Source organism: Branchiostoma floridae, chromosome 10 (genome assembly GCF_000003815.2).
Source record: "Branchiostoma floridae strain S238N-H82 chromosome 10, Bfl_VNyyK, whole genome shotgun sequence".
NCBI classification, from domain to species: Eukaryota; Metazoa; Chordata; class Leptocardii; order Amphioxiformes; family Branchiostomatidae; genus Branchiostoma; species Branchiostoma floridae.
This window is the reverse complement of record NC_049988.1, coordinates 23,117,488-23,139,210: the sequence shown is the minus strand read 5'-3', so window position 1 is coordinate 23,139,210 and position 21,723 is coordinate 23,117,488. Positions and strand designations below refer to the sequence as shown.

Genomic DNA, 21,723 nt, shown 5'->3' with positions numbered 1-21,723 from the left:
ACCTGCATCCCAGTCACATAAATTTCCAGTAGGAGACCCATCACAGACGTTCTGGGGAACAGCAGTAGGAGACCCCTCACCTGCCTCTGCCATGTCAAACTAATGGAATAGAAAATATCACAACTAGATATTTGAAGATAAAGAACAAGTAATGTTAACAGTCACATGATCTAGCCTAGCTATTCCCGGTTAGGTGTTGTTTTCTTTTTTTTTTGAAGGGGGGAGGGTGTTTTTGCAATTACAAAATATATGTTTCAAATATACTAATCATGTTCACTATAGAGGAATAAAATGATACAATAAGCGATTTGTTCCTAAGGAGGGATTATTTGGGGTTTTTTTCGGTCATGTAGCTCGAAGCTTTTTGTGATTGGCTACAGCTCATAGCATAAAACCTATGATAAAAGATGTACCCATTTTACAGTAGTCTCTTCCAATGACCTAAATGACCCCAGCGTCATCTTGAGTAGATTAAGCCTTTTTTATTTAAGGTAGCAGAACACAGTTTTCGACCTATGGGGATTTCTGTAGTTAAGGACCACAAGGTGACTGACATCGACGCTGATAAAATCATAGCAGGGTGCAGTTTTCAAGCACGACAAACTAATATGTTGAAGTCGAGGGTATAACCTACCAAAATAATTGAAAAACAGAAAAAGTTGTCGTTTTGAATTTTTGTAAAGACCTCTTTTAAATGGGGTCATGCGGGGTCATGCGGAACTGCAGCCGACTCACAGGGGCAGGCAGCTGTAAAGGTCACGCGCATTTATACACCAAATGGACAAACATCAAAACCTTACACATACCACCTGAAAGTCGACTTCTTGTACTACCATATAGCAAAGCTCATCCCCCACTGTCGTTCACGTTACGTTGTTTACAGGCGCTTCCAGATTTCGGCCGCACTACTTTTTTGCCCCTACGTAATAGACCACGGGGGTCGCAGAGAAATACTGTGGGCTGCGACCTTAATCGGTCGCCTGTTGGGTAGACTAGCCGTTTTAAGTAAGATCTGGTTAGCCAGACACTAACATATTAATAATCCAGCCCCTCGAGCTCTGTCCTGATACTTGCTACTTGCTACATGTAACCGAACACCATAGGGTGTTTGATACACCTCCAGTAACCATGGTGACAGCGGTCTGGCCAGTTCATTATTTGTTTGGAAACGATAAATAGGAAGTAGAAGAGCTTTTCCCCCTTTGTTTCCGACCTGTTTCGGTGAAGGTAAAGATGCCCCCCTCCCCACCTCCATTTTCGTCATCTCGAAAAGTCTTACATTTCTGTCCAATGTCGTACATATACTATAGAAATGATCTCTACCCCCTATAGTTCACAATAATGCAGTCATGTTGTATGTATATTTAGTTTTTACCTGCTTCCAGTGATGATAATTACCTCCGCACAATCCTCCTGCAAGCGTCTGTCTGGAGCAGCAAGGGTGAAAGGTGACGGACCTGGTGGGGTGAAAGGTCAGTTTATTGCCTGCTTATCCACATTCAGTGTGCAGCGTGTTCCGCCTACACTTTAGAGGAGCTGCCCTTTGTTATTTGACCTTACCGTTTTTAAATTTTTTTTCCGTTGTTAATTTTCCTTCCTTCACATCTCTTTTATACATAGCGCACAAATAATCAGTTGTTAACGTAATCATATTTCAGACATTGTGTGCCTGATAATGCAATGTGTTCCGTTATATATAATGTGTCTCTTTATATGTAAACAAGCTTGATAAGCTTATTATCATAATTCGGTAGAGTCCATTCCAAGACACCATGCGGATGTTTGTGGCCATTGTTTAGAATTGATTTTAAGAGCTGATGTCTGTAAAAACCAAGCAAAATCAAAAAAAGTTGGCCAAACTAAAAAAATCAATTTTCCTTAAATTTTGTGTGGTGGTAGGGCCTTGGTCCAAACCTACAAAAATGGCAAAGTTTTAGATCTGCAGTCAACAGTTGCCATGGCAACGGCCATTTTTCAAAATGGCGGATTTTCACCAAGGGAAGGCCTTAGTCGCGTACAAAATAGACCTTCTTTGGACTCCTGTAGCCCCCACAAATTAACAGATATTTTATTGATTCTCACATATGTTATTACCCATATTCTAATAAGAAAAATGGTATATAATGATGCTCGAAATATTTTTGTAGTGATTTGCAGCAGATGTTTAAAAATGATGTGTTTTCGTGAATTTCCAAAATTGACAAAAATCCATTTTTTGACCATTTTCATTGACCATTAGCTTATTAAAAGGCAAATCAATTTGCTTGATTTTTGGCACAGTTATAGTTTGGACCTTTTTATACATCATATGTAAAAAAAAAATTTGGGCCTCTTACGGAACGGATCGTGGTGACCCCGGGAGAAAACCAATATTTCCATTTCAAGAAAATCGTAACCATAGTATTATTCCTGGAAAAACAGTCATAGCTTACCAAAAATGAATCTCAGTTTCATTTTATGTAGCAGAGACACCTACCTATCACTTATTAAAGCAGGGTCGTTCGAGATTTTTTAAATAATTGCCTTTAAAATGATTTTATTGAGTTTTTTTGGTCATTTTTAGACCAAAAATGTATATTTTGGCCCCAGTACCCTGGTATTACAACCAAATGACCTGAAATTTGGTAAAGAAATGCCCTGGACATGTACACACATGGGTTGATAACTGGTTTGCCATATAATAGAACAAAATGCTTAATTTTGTGATTTTTTGGTGCCATTTTTGGCCCCTGTACCCTGGTTTTACAACTAAATGACCTAAAATTTGGCATAGGAATGACGCATGCGCACATAGATTTAATAATAATATTGGCATACTGTGCAACAAAATGCTAAATTTTGTGATTTTGGGTCATATTCCTTTTTACAAAAAGTACATTTTTGGCTCCTGTACCCTGGCTTTACAACTGAATGACCTAAATTTGGTATAGGAATGCCCTGGACATATGCGCACATGGATTCAATAACACGTTTGTCATACAGTACTACAAAATGCTGAATTTTGTGATTTTTTTTCCATTTTTTAACTAAAAAATACATTTTTGGCTCCTGTACTCTGGTTTTCCAACTAAATAATCTGAAATTCGGTATGGGAGCGCCCTGGACATGGCTTTAATAACACTTTTTGGCAATTTACAATTTACAAAAACACATCATCTTTATTTAAACATCTGCTGCACCTCACTACAAAAACCTTTCGAGCATTACTTTATATCACCTTTCTTACTAGAATATGGGTTATAGCATGTACGGGAATCAATAGAATATCTCTTACTTTGTGGGGGTTACAGGAGTCCAAGGGAGTTCAGGAGGTCATTTGCTTGTAATGCCTAATAGGGCACATGCAAGGTGCAAAGTACAGGGGCCAAAAATGTACTTTGGATAAAACAATGACCAAAATTACAACATTAAGCGTTTTGTTGAACTGTATGTAAAAAGGTTGTTATAAAATCAATTTCCAATGCGCTCCTATACCGAATTTCAGGTTATGTACTGAATGTAATACGTGTTATTGAATCCATGTGCGCATCCATGTGCGCATCGCTATGCCGAATTCCAGGTCATTCAGTTGTAAAGCCAGGGTACAGGAGCCAAAAATGTACTTTGTTGTAAAAAAATAAACCAAAAATTACAAAATTTAGCATTTTGTTGCACAGTATGCCAAAAGTGTTATTGAATCCATGTGCGCATGTGTCCAGGGCATTCCTTACCAAGTTTTAGGTCACTTGGTTGTTAACGGACCGTGGTGACCCCGAGAGTAAACCAATATTTCCATTTCAAGAAAATCGTAACCATAGTATTACTACTATTCCTGGAAAAACAGTCAAAGCTTACCAAAAATCAATCTCAGTTTCATTTTATGTAGCAGAGAAACCTACCTATCACTTACTAAAGCAGGGTCGTTCGAGGTTTTTTATAATTGCCTTTAAAATGATTTTATTGAGTTTTTTTGGTCATTTTTAGACCAAATGACCTGAAATTTGGTATAAAAATGCCCTGGACATGTACACACATGGGTTGATAACTGGTTTGGCATATAATGTGTGCGCATATGTCCAGGGAATTCCTATACCAAATTTAGGTCATTCAGTTGTAAAGCCAGGGTACAGGAGCCAAAAATGTACTTTTTTGTCAAAAAAAATCACAAAAAATCACAAAATTTAGCATTTTGTTGCATAGTATGCCAATATTATTATCAAATCTATGTGCGCATGTGTCCACGTCATTCCTATACCAAATTTCAGGTCATTTAGTTGTAAAACCAGGGTACAGGGGCCAAAAATGTACTTTTTGAGCCAAAAATGGCACAAAAAAATCCCAAAATTAAGCATTTTGTACTATTATATGGCAAACCAGTTATCAACCCATGTGTGTACATGTCCAGGGCATTTCTTTACTTTTATTTCTTTATTTCAGGTCATTTGGTTGTAATACCAGGGTACTGGGGCCAAAATATACATTTTTGGTCTAAAAATGACCAAAAAAACTCAATAAAATCATTTTAAAGGCAATTATTTAAAAAATCTCGAACGACCCTGCTTTAATAAGTGATAGGTAGGTGTCTCTGCTACATAAAATGAAACTGAGATTCATTTTTGGTAAGCTATGACTGTTTTTCCAGGAATAATACTATGGTTACGATTTTCTTGAAATGGAAATATTGGTTTACTCTCGGGGTCACCAGGGTCCGTTCCGTAAGAGGCCCAAATTTTTTTTTACATATGATGCATAAAAAGGTCCAAACTATAAATATGCCAAAAATCAAGCAAATTGATTTGCATTTTAATGAGCTAATGGTCAATGAAAATGGTCAAAAAATGGATTTTTGTCAATTTTGGAAATTCACGAAAACACATCATTTTTAAACATCTGCTGCACCTCACTACAAAAATATTTCGAGCATCACTATATACCATTTTTCTTATTAGAATATGGGTGATAACATATGTGAGAATCAATAAAATATCTGTTAATTTGTGGGGGCTACAGGAGTCCAAAGAAGGTCTATTTTGTACGCGACTAATGCCTTCCCTTGGTGAAAATCCGCCATTTTGAAAAATGGCCGTTGCCATGGCAACCTGTGACCGCAGATCTAAAACTTTGCCATTTTTGTAGGTTTGGACCAAGGCCCTACCACCACACAAAATTTAAGGAAAATTGATTTCTTGAGTTTGGCCACCCTATGCTTGGTTTTTACAGACAGGGACTCTTAAAGTTTTGTAATTATATGTCTGGGACATTTGATACTTCAGAAATATACAAATATTTCTGAAGTATCAAATGTCCTAGACATAACACTGTTTCAACTTTATAAATATTTCCCTGGTCCTGTAAAACTTTGGAAATATTCATCGTGTGGAATTGGATACTTCTAATGGTTTCTAAATAATGATAACAGCATTCTACCATTATCTACCATTTTCTACCATTTTTTGTAAATGGTTCAGTGGGCTGGGAAGATAGCAATTCACACATCCTTGCAAAGTATGGTTGGGTGCCATGAAACAATGGCCCACCACAAAGGATCCACCAGTGCCCAGCTGTGAAATCTAAAAATATACAGATGCAACAATAGGGATTACTTTTATGGGGGCAATAAACTAATTTAACCATTTGGCGAGGTTAACCATTTTTTGTAAATATTTGTAAATGTGAAATAATCACACAGAGGTTTCACAATTATTGTAAATAAAGATATTTTTGTACAGTTACTTTCAAAATGTTTCTCAAATATTCAAAGGAATTCAAATATATGAGTACTTTCTCAGTCAATTTTTAAAAAATAATCTAATTATTGTGGCTCAGATATTCTTTTATTCAAAATAATTCAGACTAATTATAAATATCGCCTAAAAACCCTCATGGTGTCTTGGAATGGACTCTACAAGGCCGTCTTTTTAAGAGAAACAAATTATTCTAATGTTAATATTAGCAGTATGAGTACAGCGCAATTATCGAATTTGCCACGGTCCACCCTGTTGTGAGTGGAGTACTACTGTTAAGTACTACTGTTGAGGGGAGTACTACTGGACACATAAAAGTGTGCGGATATGCAGCCACTGGGGGAAAGGGTATCGGATGTAGCCATATCCGAGCAGGGATATTTGCGTATTTGTAACAAATGCTAGCGAATGCAAACGGATTCGAGTTGGATCCCTAAAATATCCGAAATTTGGATTTTTGGGATCCGGAATGAAAAGACTCAAACATATCCCAAAATGGGATTTTCCACGGATGCGAAGTCGTTTTTTTTAGGGATTTCTTTGAATACCTGGAATGATCGGATCGCAAAGAATCCCCAAACGGTATTTCCCTCGGATGCGAAGTCGTTTTTCAAAGGATTTCTTCGAATACCTGGAATGAACGGGTCCCAAAACGGCCTTTGCCGCGGATGCGCAGTCGTTTTTATAGGATTTTCCTCGTATATTTGTCATGGTCGGATCCTAAAGAATCCCAATACGGAATTTGCCGTGGATGCGAAGTCGTTTTTATAGGATTTTCCTCGTATATTTGGCATGGTCGGATCCTAAGAAATCCCAATGCGGCATTTGCCGCGGATGCGAAGTCGTTTTTTAGGGATTTCTTCGTATGATGAGATCATAAAGAATCCAAAACGGGATTTTCTGCAGATACAAAGTCACTTTAATGAATTTTCCGCACATTTGACAAATCACAATATCATGTGTGCCCAATTAATTTCTTATAAAAGGCTAACACGATTTGAAATGGAAAAGAATGCACAGAATAATCTTATTCTAAACCAGTCCTGAGAAGAACTAAACGACGTAATGTCATCGAGGCCGAATCCTGTCTGCCACATGATATGTATACAGATACAATATTGCAACAAGAATGGGTTATACCAGGTATGTACAGAGAGTCCCTGTTATCTAATTATGTTAAGGGAAAGTTGAATCCTTTAACCGCCAATATCACATGACTTCTTATACTTCCAAATAGAATATAGGATCAAACGTGAATACAATTTGACTTTTATGTAAAACTGACATGGGAGTCTGTGGCTAATCTTGCTTCTACGAATATCTGTTTCTATTACAAATGTTCGCGATGTCCAACTCTAAGGAATTTCCACATCCGGCTACAGGATACAGATAGTGAATCCAGCTTGTAAAGTACAACTAACATGACTTATAGTATCAGTATGTACAGCTTCTCGCAACAGCACAAAGTCTCCTTTCTACTAGTGACAGTGCTTCGCTTCTTTTCAGGCTAGTTACGCCCTGATCCCTCCCAGCTCAATTCCTTCTGTGCCCTTCCTGTAGTCCAGTGTTCTCCCAGCTGTTGACACGGCCAGAGAATGTCGACCCGCCTTCTGAAAAAGAGAAAGAATAATCCCATCAAATTTTGAGATAGATGTTTGATGGATGCGTCCGTCAAAGTTATTAGGATGTATATGAAAAGAAATGGTGATTGGCTTGTTATACAACAGGAACAAATGCATCTGATTGTGGTATCGCCGTTACATTCCGCATTATCATACCAAAAAAGTCCCCCGGGAGGGCGCGGCAGAATCAGTCTAGCGTTGCATAATTAGTGACAAGGTGTGATCTGCTTCCCCGGCCGGACTTTGCATTGTGTACGAGACGTCGCATATAAACAAACACGTAAACACCGTTGGAACAGAATGTTCCTATGCGAATAAATTCCAGGCTTGAGACAAACATATGTGTATACAAGTACTGTTTTGATGATGATTCAAATTTTTCCCAAATAAGTCAACAGTTACTCAGCAAGTATCATGCTTGTGACTTGTGTTTTGTAAGGCTCCGTTATGTCGTTTTCTGATAAGTTTCTGTTCAGCCCAAGCATACCAAAAGCGCTACTAACTACTAGCCAACAAGGAATGTAGTCACAAAGACGAATTCAAAGCGGGTATTGTTTGGAAACAATCATTGTATAAAACATACCTCGCCGTGAGATCCCTGCGGCAGGACAGTGATGTAAAATAGCTCCAGGACCCCGAACTACAAAACAGGGCTGGCTGTTTCAGTCCCTCGTCGTCCCGTCCGTCGACTGCCACTTGAGTTTGGTCACCGCCTCAACATCACCCTACTTCAGAAGTTCACACACGTGTGTACAAATCCATATCCCGAGTTCAACGTTTCAAAACTCAAAGTTTGAGGTACAAAAAGATTGCGGTCCTCACGGACAACGCTGACTATCTCCGCTTTATTTTTAAACTGACTGATGTGCAGTCTGATTGGTCAGAGAGACAACGATTGGATTACCCACAATACACCGCCCCAATGTACGGATGCAAAAAAATACAGAGTCGCATATTTAAGATTACCAACAATGCACTGCTCCAATGGAATCCCCTCCACTGGAGCAATCCACTGGAGCAGTGCATTGTTGGTAATCTTGCCACGAATGCAGAAAAAAACCATTTCGCATCCTTACGAATCCGAGTATTCTGGTATCTAGCGTAACGTGGATTGTCTTACTTGTATTGACGTTACAAACTGTGGTATCCGAGGTACAAAAAGAGGGGAAGATATAACCATTCTAAAAAAATGATATTTTGCGCAAAAACAAGAGTGCTAGCCACGCATACGTAAAAAGTAAGAATCCTTACGGATGCTGTGTTAGCCAAGTACGTAAGCATACGAATTCCGTGTTTGCATCCACAGCGAGTGACGAATACCAACAAATGCGTTACTGATGTGCATGGGATCCGTGATTTTTGGTAATCTTGGGAATCCGTTAGCATTCGTCAAGATGTTGCAAATTCGTATACGTCTGCATCTGAAGAGTTTTTGCTGATAAACAAGAATCCTGACCACGTATGCTTTTGTTTACATTAAAAGTAAGTATCCAAACGAATGCACTGTTTAAATCCGCTAGTGACCTATGGATACCAACGAATGCTTTACGTATGCGTATAGCGTCCATGATTTCGGAGGTATCCATACGGATGCAGTGTTAGCATCCGTCGCGAAGTACGTAAGAATACGGGTTCCGTGTTTGTATACACCGCGAGTTACGGATACCTACGAATGCGTTGCGGATGTAAGTGGGATCCGTCATTTTTTGGGATCCGTGATTGATTTGGGGATCCGTCAGCATTTGTCAGCATTTGTCAGCATCCGTCAGGTGTTGCAAATTGGAGTCCGTCAGCATACGTCTACATATTAGGTCTTTTCGTCTAGTGAGCGCTACAGGAAGGAATAATGTTTGCGATCAATTGATAAAAATTACAGGGTGAAATTTTATCAATTTAGTCTGTCACACATATGTTGAATAAATGCAACATTGTTTTATTTGCTTGTCTATTTATAGATTCTATTTTCATGTCAAAATGCTGTCAAGTGTAGGGATTACCTAACGGTGCAATATAACCTTGGACGCCAGATGGAGCCGTTTGCTGGCTGGAGTTTTGCTACAGCATCTTTTGAAGCAAAATAAGCAACCTCCAGATGGAAGGACAAGAATGTAGGATTTGTTCTAAAACAGGACTTACGTGTGTCCGGGCTGCCTTGGTTAAGAAAAAGACGCCATGAATGGAACACAGTTTTGGGTACAACATTTTAATTGTCAGTGTCAAAACGATGGACAATTATTATATACGGAACGGACTGATCCTCGCGCTAACCGACATCTTTCTCACCACAGTCACCCCTCAGTAAGACAGCCGGAGCCACAGTTCCTGTTGGTAACTTTTATTTAGTGTCACACATGTACAGATCGGCTTCACCAATGTGGTTTTATCAGTGTTTCAGGCTCACATGAGCACAGTTTTCCAGATTTGTTAAAGGAGCTTCTATCGATAAGTACTAGGTTGTTATGGAAATATGCATTTTTCTCGTTTACTACAACAACAAAAAGTAGTCAGTCTACTGTGAAAACAATGAAGTTGCAAGTTTTAAGCGCTTGCATTTTGTCTGTGTTACCTTTTTTTAGGAAACTTTGATTTAGAAGTATTAATGCATTTGACACTGCCAAACCACAATCTTTTCACTTTCTAGACTTCCCTATGTAAAACAAAACCTTCTGGCTACGTGCAAAAATATATGGGTACATTCTCTGCAATACATATGAGAATGTGCATCATGGCATTCACTCTTTTTCAGGTGTTATTTTACTCCTCAACAAACTTGTAAAACAACGTGTTGTTTGGGGCCCATTGCTTTATCCATATGTAAAACAATCCACAATCTAAACAAGAACCTGGAGTAAGATATATGATTATTAGCAAAGCTGAAATCTATGTAAAGAAAAAAATAATGGATTTGATCAGGAGCTTTCTACTTCTAGAATGTTTCTAAAGTGAAACCTTTTGGCTACGTGCCAAAAATTTGCGTACATTCTCTGAAATATATATGAGAAGTGAGGCGTGTCTAAATTGTACTTAGTGCTGATTAATTGCTTTGGTGTGTATTCACTCTTTCTCGTGCGTTATTTTAACTCAACAAACTTGTAAACAAAGTTCTGTTTGGGCCCATTGTTACATTATAACATTTTAGTGACTCGTAGATTAATTTTTTTACTGGACATGTCCAGAGAGCCGGGCTGCCGTCATGTCTTGAGTGAAGCTTTTTAAGCGATTACGGTTTGTCTGTGCTGTCAGTTCATCGTTTTGTAGGAAACTCCGCCAAAACAGAAATTGAACGTCATACGGCCAAACCAAATCGTTTTACTGGCTAGTATCTTTATTGCAGATGTCCGGAGGGCCGGTTTACAGTGGTGGAGATAGCCTGTCACCTAGGGACGACCTGAAAACAAACATCAGAGATAAGATATTGAGTGATGCGTTATCAATGGTCTAACGTAATTAGTCTGATGGAGACTTAAGCTGTGCCATGTGAACTAGAAAGATGTGTTTCAGGAAAGGGTAGGGTTATAAGATCTACCTGGGACAGCCTGGCAGATGAAGGGAAACGTGTTGTAGCATGAGTAGTCGGCCCACTTGTCCTTCCAGGATACAGAGTATGCAGCGCAATCCGCGTTGACCCAATAGTTGGCCGATTGTCCCGGAGCCCAGTTGCTGTACGTTCCAAGTGAAGAACCATCCACCCACTCAAAGCTTCCCTCCTCGCGCTGATCGTGCAGGCCGAACCAGAAGTCATCCCGGGCGTTCAATGCATTGTGCAGGGAGATCAGGAAGTCGTTGGTCCCAGCGTCTCGGGGCATGGCGAGGTTGCCGCCGTCTTCATCACAGGCCGCGGCCGCTTCGCTGAAGGTCTTCTCTGCGTTGAAGGCCTTGTAGCAGATTCCACGGAACTCTGTGTAACCTTTAGGACAAGATGCTAGAAAACAAGTTTAACAATAACACCAGATGGGAGCAACAATTCAGTACATATGTTTCTTCAAAACACCATCAAAACAGTAAAAGAGTAATAAAAAAAACTTGACAACATAAATAACAAGAACGGAAAACCAAATTACCTGACGTCTTACTCATTTCGTTAAGGAACGAACTTTCTGTAGGACAAGATTCTGGAAAACAAGTTTTACATCAACATCAGACTAACGTATAGACATAAAAAAAACAATTCAAATCTAGTCATAGAAATTTATCAGATGTGCTTCTACAGAACACTAGCATAAAACAGCAAAACAGTATTAAATAAAATCATTAACAAGATATTTCATCTCATGTCATAATCAATGCCACATATTATTTCTTTCATACTAATAATGTCACAAATGTTCCTGTTTTTATACAAATGATATTTTTAATTTCACAATCTAAAATACAACAACTAAAACCCAAATAAACTGGCATCTTACGCATTTCTTGCAGACGCTGCTCCAAGGCAGTGACTCGGATGCGCTCGCTGTCCAGGTCGCGCTTCAAGGCATCAACAGTGGTGGACATGTCGTCTTGGTCGCACTTCAAGGCTTCAAAAGTATTGTACAGTTGGCGCATGTCGTCTTGGTCACGCTTCAAGGCGTCAACGGTGGCGGACAGTTGGCGCATGTCGTCTCGGTCGCGCTTCAAGGCGTCAACAGTTTTGGACAGTTGGCGCATGTCGTCTTGGTCGCGCTTCAAGGCGTCAACAGTGGTGGACAGTTGGCGCATGTCGTCTCGGTCGCGCTTCAAGTCGTCCACAGTGGTGTACAGTTGAGATATTGCCTAAAAATGTACGTCAGAATAGTAAACCTTAGAATAGCTTATGGGAACACAACTTAGACACGTTCTCTTTTGTCAGCCATTCTCTTTTGTTAGCCATGCGAGTAAATTAACAAGACAAACTGTGTTAAAACTAGAGTGTTTACCTCTTTATTGATGAACGTCAAAGGGGCGACTCCCACAGCGATCAGTACGGCAATACCGGCGGCGATGCAGCTGCGGTGGGAGCGGATGAAGCTACAGAGAGCACCACGGCTTGCTCCACCCGGGTACGTGCGGTCTGCGAGAAAAAATATTGAGCTCAAGATCAACTCAAAAAGTCAATATGTCAACATGAAGAACATAACACAATGGCAAGGTTCAAAGTTTTCATTGCGGGAACAGTGTACAGACTGCATATTGTGAATTTCATTCAAACGTGCCAATCACTATGATAACTCGTTCCTCGTTGTCGGTATCCAATTATCACTCTATACGTATATCGAAGGTAGAAAAAATTTAGATAAAAATCTAAATTCAAGGTCATCAATATCAATGGATCATCTCGCACAGAAAATTGTTTCCCGATGATACAAATTTGCACCTAATATTGCAGGCTACAAAACATCGGGTACCTGCTGACGTGTACGTTTCGTAACGTTTCACCGCCTCCGCTTCTTCGTACGTGTGTGAAGACGCTTCTTGGTCATCTTGCAAATTGTCAGAAGCGCCGTTGCCATGGCGAACACGCCCGCGGGAAACACCTTGATGGACAGGAGGGGGTTGGGCCGGAGGCCCGTTTGTTTGACCGCTGTCAGGGCGAGAGAAAGGGGACCGGACCGGCTCTGCTTGCTCGTACATGACCGCACTGTACAGACAACAAGGGAACTGTACAGCAGCCAACGTCAATGTGCATGAATATGGACAATAATGCCTTGATAAGTCTGGAAATGTGAGGATAGGTTTGCCCATATTTGGAGAGATGGCGCGTTATGACGTGCTGAAGATGACATGTTGTTTTTCTGCGAGAGGCAGACTAATTTTCTGGAGAAAAGAAGTTGCATCTCGGCTCGATTCACCGTACCCGGGCGAGTTGGTGGTTTAGCCCACACGACCCACGTGAGAGAGAGAGAGAGAGAGAGAGAGAGAGAGAGGGGGGGGGGGGGGAGAGAGAGAGAGAGAGAGAGAGGGAGAGAGAGGGAGAGAGAGGGAGAGAGACAGAGGCAGAGACAGAGACAGAGAGAGCGCTTGCACTTTGACCGGCTCTGCTTGCTCGTACATGTTGAACGTTCTGTGCAGTGTTGAGCAACATTCACATTGGGTCAGTTAGTCCTCACTCATAGTGAGCAATTGGGCTGGTCTCAATCATGATGTTTCTGACCTAGGGCGAAGAGTTGCTGGTACAGTTCTAATCATGTAACCCGTAACCTTGAGTGGCCTTCATGGCCTTGTTACGTGGTGACCATTGAGTTAAAAAAACACATACTTTGATTAGTCTGATGACGTAAGATCACACTTGCTTTTACCCGGAGGAGTCATTTGGCGTTAGATGGTGCGAATGGCATTGTGTTGCTCTGCAAGAGGCAGACTAATTTTCTGGGAAAAATCGGTAATATGTGCTGGGAGGGTGTGAAACATCAAGCAAAACCCATTTAAACTATTACATGTAATATAATCCTCGCCCAACACTTTGGGTACTGACATCATCATCATCATAATGATAATAATAATGGTGATTGTTTGTTGATGAAAGAGTAGATTTCACTCTCTATCCCTTCCTTTGGGTAGAAATGGTCTATTACACATATGTTCTATACCCCCTCGTGTTTGAATGGTATGTTCCTTTAATACAGGTACAGTCAAACCTGCCCGAGCGACCACCTCTTCTCAGCAACCACCTGGCCATTTCGACCGCTTTTTTCTCGGTCCCAATTTTTTCCCCATTGACGTAAGCCAACGCGACCGCGACCGGCCCAAATTGGAACCCATAACGACCGCATCATTTTCAAAATTGACGTTTTCATCGATTTCTGTTGATAACCATTCATACTTTGCATCAGGCATGTTTTGAGTCGATACTCTTCTCAGCAACCACCTGCCCAAATCGACCAGTTTTTCCCGGTCCCTCGGGTGGTCGTCTTGGACAGATTTGACTGTACTAGTAGTTATTTCAAAACAGATTCTTATTATATCAATTCTATCCAATATAGAATTCCCAATTTGATCTCCATGAAAAGTGGACTCTTGCAAAGAGCGAGTGAAAATGGAATCTTCCAAATAACTCCTTTTTGTTATTGCAATTGTTATGAGGGGGAGGGGGGGGTGCTCTTTATTCGCAGCCAGGGCTGAACTGTGAGGAGCTTACAATAGGTTTTCTATTCCTTGTGCGAACGCTAAACCTTTATAAGGGAAAGGTAGCTTTGCTCTCATGGACATTATTGAAAATACATTTCATCAAAAACAAATGCCAAAATAAACCATTTGGAAGTAGAATATACCAAACATGTAAACGATTGTGAGGACATAACTCCTATAGGTACTTTACTAACAAACTTAAGACCATTACGATATCATGGGAGGCAAAATTACATATTTATGGTCTAAAAATAGCCTTAAATCTTCAAAGGAATAATTTGAAGTTGAATGTCACCAATCTGAATGACATCCTGTGTGCATATTTTTGTAGGCACCCCAACACCAAATTTCAGGGCATTTCACTGTAATAGTGACATAAGAGCTAAAGAGATAATGTTTGGGTTGAAAATAGCACGAATTAAATCCCAAATAGATAGATTTAAGTTGTAAATGCCATAAATTTGGTGATCATATGTGAGAGGTACTCTCATACCAAATTTAAGGTCATTTGCCAGTGAGATAGGAGCCATGGCTGATATTTGTGGTCTGAAAATGCCCGAACTCTCACAATCATGTCTAAGTAGTCGAACAGTCTTCTTCGTTTCACAACCTCTTTTTATTCTTCTGCAGACGTTTCGGTGACTGTCTGTCACCTTCATCAGTGCAAAATGAAATATACTAACGTTACTCGGTGCGATATGACCTATACAGTGCAAATCGAACTAAACCTATTGTGACGTAATTACTTGACATGGAATGTTCTCGAACGTGATTCGAGAACATTCCATTGAATTCTCGTTTGAAATCATAACTGGTATTAAAATCTCTAGTGTAACATGTTTCTCAGATTGGAGTAGCGGTGTCCGAGCATCATAAGTATGTTGTGGTACTGTCACATTGTTGTTTTTTACCATGTGTCTCCATGGCGACAGCGGAACCAGTAGTAGTAGTCTGGAGACTTAAGTGTTTTTCATCGGTGTGTTTTACAATGGTTGTCCAATGTAGATTTCTGTGCAGCAGAATAGTCACACTGGTCACACTTGTAGGGTTTTTCACCTGTGTGCGTTTTCATATGCTGGGACATGTGAGACTTCTGAGCTGCCCTGTACCCACACTCCCCACACATGTAGGGCTAATCACCAGAGTGCTTTGCTAGATGACTGTCCAAGTTGGATTTCCTAGCTGCAGAATAGTCACACTGGTCACACTTGTAGGGTGTTTCACCAGTATGTGTTTTTATATGTTCGGCTAAATGAGACTTCTTAGCTGTCTTGAACCCACACTCCCCACAGATGTAGGGTTTGTTACCACTGTGTTTGGCTAGATGTAGGTCCAAACTGTCTTTTCGTGCAGCAGAATAGTTACACTGGTCACATTTGTAGGGCTTTTCCCCTGTTTGAGTTCTAATAAGTTTGGATAAGGTAGATTTCCGAGCTGCCCTGTACCCACACTCCCCGCACATGTAGGGTTTGTCACCGGTGTGTTTGGCTAGATGTAGGTCCAAACTGGATTTTCGTGAAGCAGAATAGTCACACTGGTCACACTTGTAGGGTTTCTCTCCTGTATGGGTTCTCATATGATTGGATAGGGTAGACTTTTCAGCTGCAGAATAGTCACACTGGTCACATTTGTAGGGTTTGTCACCAGTATGACTTCTCATATGTCGGGATAGGTAAGACTTCTTAGCTGTCCTGTACCCACACTCCCCACACATGTAGGGCTTATCACCAGTGTGATGGGCTAGATGTTGGTCCAAACTGCATCTTTGTGCAGCAGAATAGTAACACTGGTCACACTTGTAGGGCTTTTCGCCTGTGTGCGTTCTCACATGTTTCACTAAGGCAGACTTCTCAGCTGCCCTGTAGCCACACTCCTCACACATGTAAGGCTTATCACCAGTGTGCTTGGATAGATGTCTGTCCAAGTTGGGTTTATATGCAGTAGAATAGTCACACTGGTCACACTTGAATGGTTTGTCCCCTGTATGAGTTCTCATATGGTTGGCTAAATGAGACCTCTTAGCCGTTCTGTACCCACACTCCCCACACATGTAGGGCTTATCACCAGTGTGTTTGGCTAGATGTAGGTCCAAACTGGATTTTTGTGCAGCAGAATAGTCACACTGGTCACACTTGAATGGTTTGTCCCCTGTGTGTGTTCTCATGTGTTGGGATAAATGAGACTTCACAGCTGCTCTGTACCCACACTCCCTACACATGTAGGGCTTCTCATTGGTGTTTGATTTCGGTTGTCTGACCAATCTCGCTCTGCCTGATGTTGGCTGGTCACAAAAAACTCCAGTCGGAGACCCATCACCGAAGTTCGGGGGAACAACAGTAGGATACCCATCACATGCCTCTGCCATGTTTGTTTGTTTGTTGAACCTAATGGAAAAATATCAGAAAAGAATAAAAAAACGCAAGCAAACGAAAAATGTACTTTCACATGGTCTAGCCTAGTTTTCCGTTTGTTGTCTTTTGCAATTACAAATGTACATGCTTCCTATTTACTAGTAATATATATATATGCTCACATTCCCTAAAATGACAGGAAGCTAGGAGGTCCTTTTAGGAAGTGATGAAGACGATACGATGGCAATTTATTTTCATGAAGGCTAAGTTATCATTTTTTTTTTCCTTTTCTATTGTCACAAAGTTTGCAGCTCGGTCATTTTAGCCCCAACTTGGCCAAGTCTTTTCTGGTTGCCTACAGATCATAAGAAATCACCCGTCATAAAAGTTCTACCCATATTACAGTGGACTCTCCCAATGACCTAAATGACCCCAGTGGTATCTTGAGTAGATTTATCGGGCGCCTGTTAAGTCTTACACAAACACATAATTTCCTAATCCAGCCCCTCGAGCTTTGTCATGATACTTGCTACAAGTAACCGAGCACCACAGGGTGCCTGCTACACCTTCAGTTGCCATGGCGACAGCGGTCTTGCAAGTTCATTTACGTAATCATTTTGGAGACGAAGATACCCATGGTAATAGCTGTCTGGCTAGTTCATTATTTGTTTGGAGAAGAAGAAGTAGACGAAACGGAGCGAAAACAGTGTGTTTTCCTTTGTTTCGTGAGAGTAAAGATGCCCCCCTCCCCACTCCCATTTTCGTCACCCCGAAAAGTTTTGCATTTCTGTCTAATGTAGCCCACATACCATATAAATGACCTCTACCCCCTATAGTCCATGATAAAGCAGTCAGGCTGTATGTATATCTTGTTCTTACCTACTTCCAGTGATGACCTCCGCACAATCCTCCTGCAAGCGTCTGTCTGGAGCAGCAAGGGGTGAAAGGTGACTGGTACTGTGGGGTAAAGGTCAATTGATGCCTGCTTACCCATTATTACAGGTTTGCGATAGCACAACCTGTTTTGTTTTCGTTAGCGGAGTAGGGCGCCGCCATGTTGTATTATAGGGCGCCGCCATGTTGGATGATGTCAAGGGAGTGAGGCATGCTGGGAGTGAGGCATGCTGGGAGTGAGGCATGCCGGGAAAGTTGGTGCCATGTTGTGTGAGGCATGTTGGGATTGAGGCATCTTGGGGAAGCTGTGGTTATGTTTTGAGCTTGTTGTTGCGGGCTTGTCGGAAGATATAGGCACCACAGTTTCACGGTTTGTTTGTAACAAGGACAACAAAACAACAACAATGAGATGGTTGTTAATTATGCGATTTTGATGTGTTAACGGTGCTGTGGTATATTGTGAACTTGTTGTGACGGACTTGTCGGAAAGACATGTAGGGACGACAGCCGCACAACAGATGATTAGTCTGTATTAAACAAGGACAACAAAACAACAACAACAATGGCCATGGGATGGTGGTTTATATGCGATTTTGATGTGTTAACGATGCTGTGGAATATGTGAACTTGCTGTGACGGACTTGTCGGAAAGACATGTAGGGACGACAGCCGCACAACAGATGATTAGTCGGTTTTAAGGAAGGACAACAAAAGAACAACAACAATGGCCATGGGATGGTGGTTTTATATGCGATTTTGATGTGTTAACGATGCTGTGGAATATGTGAACTTGCTGTGACGGACTTGTCGGAAAGACATGTAGGGACGACAGCCGCACAACAGATGATTAGTCTGTTTTAAACAAGGACAACAAAACAACAACAATGGGATGGTGGTAACGATGCTGTGGAACGTTGTGAACTTGTTGTGACGGACTTGTCGGAAAGACCAGTAGGGACGACAGCCGCACAACAGATGATTAGTCTGTTTTAAACAAGGACAACAAAACAACAACAATGGGATGGTGGTAACGATGCTGTGGAACGTTGTGAACTTGTTGTGACGGACTTGTCGGAAAGACATGTAGGGACGACAGCCGCACAACAGATGATTAGTCTGTTTTAAACAAAGACAACAAAACAACAACAATGGGATGGTGGTTTTATATGCGATCTTGATGTATTAACGATGCTCTTTAATGTTGTGAGCTTTGTGGACTTGTGGACTTGTCGGAAAGACATTCCATAGTAGCGACGACAGCCGCACAACAATGATGGTCAGTCAGTGTTGTGGTGAGGTAGTGGTTTTGCATGAGATTAAAATGTTATATGAGTCATAGCTGTTCATTTTTGTATATTAAGTTTTGCTTCTTACAATATGTAATGATATGCCTTGACAGGGCGGTTTTGGAATTCAACAAAGTAGAATTTGATATGGTAAATGATTCAGAATTAAAATAAATGTTTACCGATGTTTCTGACAACGATTTTCTTCCTCTGATAAACAATGGTATTCTTGGACATGTAACTAATTCTTTTGGATTCTGATTTGAAGACGACCACGTTAACGATAAAGAAATGACACAGAGATAGGGATTTCCGTACACTGGGCACGGGAGACTTTGAACGAATACTAACTGCGACGTCATAATGCTATGTCACTCGGTCTGTTGCTCTCCTGAATTGCCTTAGAAATAAATCTCTCGTCTTTATATTCTGTCTTACCTGACAGACAGTTACACAGCTGTCCGCTCACATCACACAACATTGGTTACTAGTACTTTATCTCGGTCTGTTGCAGTTCACATTATCAAATTTAACGAATTACCGGAAACCGTCTGAGAATAATAATCATGGCACAATATAGACTAATACATGCCGGTACATACAGCAACCATTGCGTTGTATCTAGCTTGTTGCAAGTGACGGACTGAAATGCAACATGAGCTTGCATACATAATATTTGTAAGGTCCCGTTGATGTATTACTCCAAATTACGGCCCAAAAAAGTAAGCGGCTGCACGGAGGTGTTTTTTTAGCGATGAGAATTTTCCTTTTATCCAGCCCAACTGATCTCTAACGTTAGATTGGTGAAAGTTTCTTTCTACTTCAAGAAATTAGCAGGCAATGTTCGGTAGCTGCGGTCTGGGTCGGAGGCACACAGTTCTGAGTTGTGCAGTCCCCGTTGCGGTGTGTACTAACTTCATGCATGTTCTAATTGTCATATAAGACTGAATGTTTAGCTGTTGTAAATTTTTTACAAGATAAAACGTAAATGAGCGCAACAAAGAATAAATAGAATAAACATATTTCAAGTGCGTTCATTTTGTACGCGCCCATGTGAAACACGTATTTTTGCATGCCATTACTCCCAATGCAGTTAAAAACTCATCAATGAGACCGTACGTGCGTCTGTATGGGATTTCCACCATTCGTAAATCCGCACATGGTTTGATTTGGACCGTCGTCGTCTGAGTCAATTACATTACTTGTATATTCTTTGATACACATAATAGACTAGACAATACGTATTTGTGTCTGTAAAGTCAAATACTAGTAATGCAGACAATACGTGTACATCAGTCCATAAACTGGCGTCAGTATTTCCATAGTTTTAGCAGCGCAATCTTGGCTGTACGCGGCTCTGCTCCGGTCTGGCATTTTCCTGTCATGGCCTTGCTCCTTAGGGCGACGTTGTTCCGGATTTTGCATGGCTCCCAGCCTTGGTCCCGTTGTTGCAATTTGCATACGGGCGTCCTTCCCCACAGTGATACAGCTCGTCTTCCAGCGCAAGCCATCAGCGACGTCCGTTGCGGCGGGAGGAGTCGGTCTTGCCCGTGTTTATCTCTCTTGCCCGACCTGTGCAGAGATTGAGAGAGAACATGCACACGTATATCAACTTGAACGCTCTAGCCGATTGAAATATCCAAGCTATTTCAAAATGATACTTCGCTTTTGAATAAGAATAAGAATTATAAGAAATAGAGTAAGAATAATAAGAAATGTAATAATATATCCCTTTAGAAGGAATCAAATTGAATACATATCTGTTTTGAAAATGAGATATATCATTACAGTTTAGCAGTTCCGTAGCCCTATTGTGTTCTACTGTTACACACAATGTCCGAAATCTGGGACGCAATCCTCGGGAGACAACCCAAACGACGTTGATATCCGGACACTGCATACCACAAGAAAAAAAGTACGAAGCTAACAATTTGATAATCTTTACTGACAAAAAGAACAGGTCAAGTGCATTTACGTACAAATTAAAAAAAAGTACGAAGCTAACAATTTGATAATCTTTGATAAACTACTAATTTGTATACCTGGCTCTGATCAAACCAGACAAAGGAACTTTTCTAAGATCCTCTTCGCTACGCAGAAGTGGAAGCTGAGTTACTTACCGAAGTGAAAGGGAGTGTGTTGACTTCGTGGCAGCAGGTGTTATTGATCATCAGAGACCAGCTCAAGACCCGTGGCGTGGCTTTTTTCCTCTCTGTCTGGCAGCGAAATGACTGCTTGGCTGGGAGTCAGCTTGGCTTGGCCTTTCATCTGCATTACACAATATGAACACTAGGCAGTGAATGTCATTGCTCAGCAACCATGGGTTATTCCATAGTGGAGACGAGGGAAAGGGACGATATTCGATAAACGATATTCAAATCCCTGTCGAAATCATCGAAACTGGACCGGACTCTTATTTTCCGACTTTCCCGACAAAAACGGCAGACGTGAGGTCAGGGCTGTAGGATTTGTTGAAACCAGGAGTAGGATGATCATGAAAAAAAGGGACGACGAAGAGCGGAGATGAGATGAAGCGACAGGTGGTTGACAAGTCACGCCTGGCCGAGGAGAACTGGTCGCTTTGAACAAACCGCCGACCTAATAGCTAACCAGAGGAAGCCACAGAACAACTCCAGGACCAACATCGTGCCAGCGAAAATATGAAGGTGGGTTTCACCCAGATCATTATTACCGATTCGGAACTACTGTTGATTGTTTACCCAGATGTTCTGTTCGCGAAAATATCGTCAACCTAACAGACTTA

The 21,723-nt window shown here is 41.0% G+C and overlaps 1 protein-coding gene and 1 long non-coding RNA gene across 2 annotated transcripts in view; both read right to left on the bottom strand.

Annotated features, from left to right (window-relative positions):
- Positions 1-15,228: 15,228 nt before the first annotated feature.
- The window catches only part of LOC118424262 (gastrula zinc finger protein XlCGF57.1-like), an 18,452-nt gene continuing 11,957 nt past the window's right edge, over positions 15,229-21,723 (bottom strand). The window contains exon 2 of the mRNA XM_035832806.1: positions 15,229-16,812. Within this exon, the coding sequence (XP_035688699.1) occupies positions 15,561-16,793 (1,233 nt within the window). The 5' untranslated portion in view covers positions 16,794-16,812 and the 3' untranslated portion in view covers positions 15,229-15,560. The remainder of the gene's footprint in view (positions 16,813-21,723) is intronic.
- The window catches only part of LOC118424264, a 5,914-nt gene continuing 3,200 nt past the window's right edge, over positions 19,010-21,723 (bottom strand). Inside the window, exons 2-3 of the long non-coding RNA XR_004832185.1 lie at positions 21,080-21,227; positions 19,010-20,531 (exon numbers count right to left, since the gene is read on the bottom strand). This is a non-coding gene — a long non-coding RNA (uncharacterized LOC118424264). The remainder of the gene's footprint in view (positions 20,532-21,079; positions 21,228-21,723) is intronic.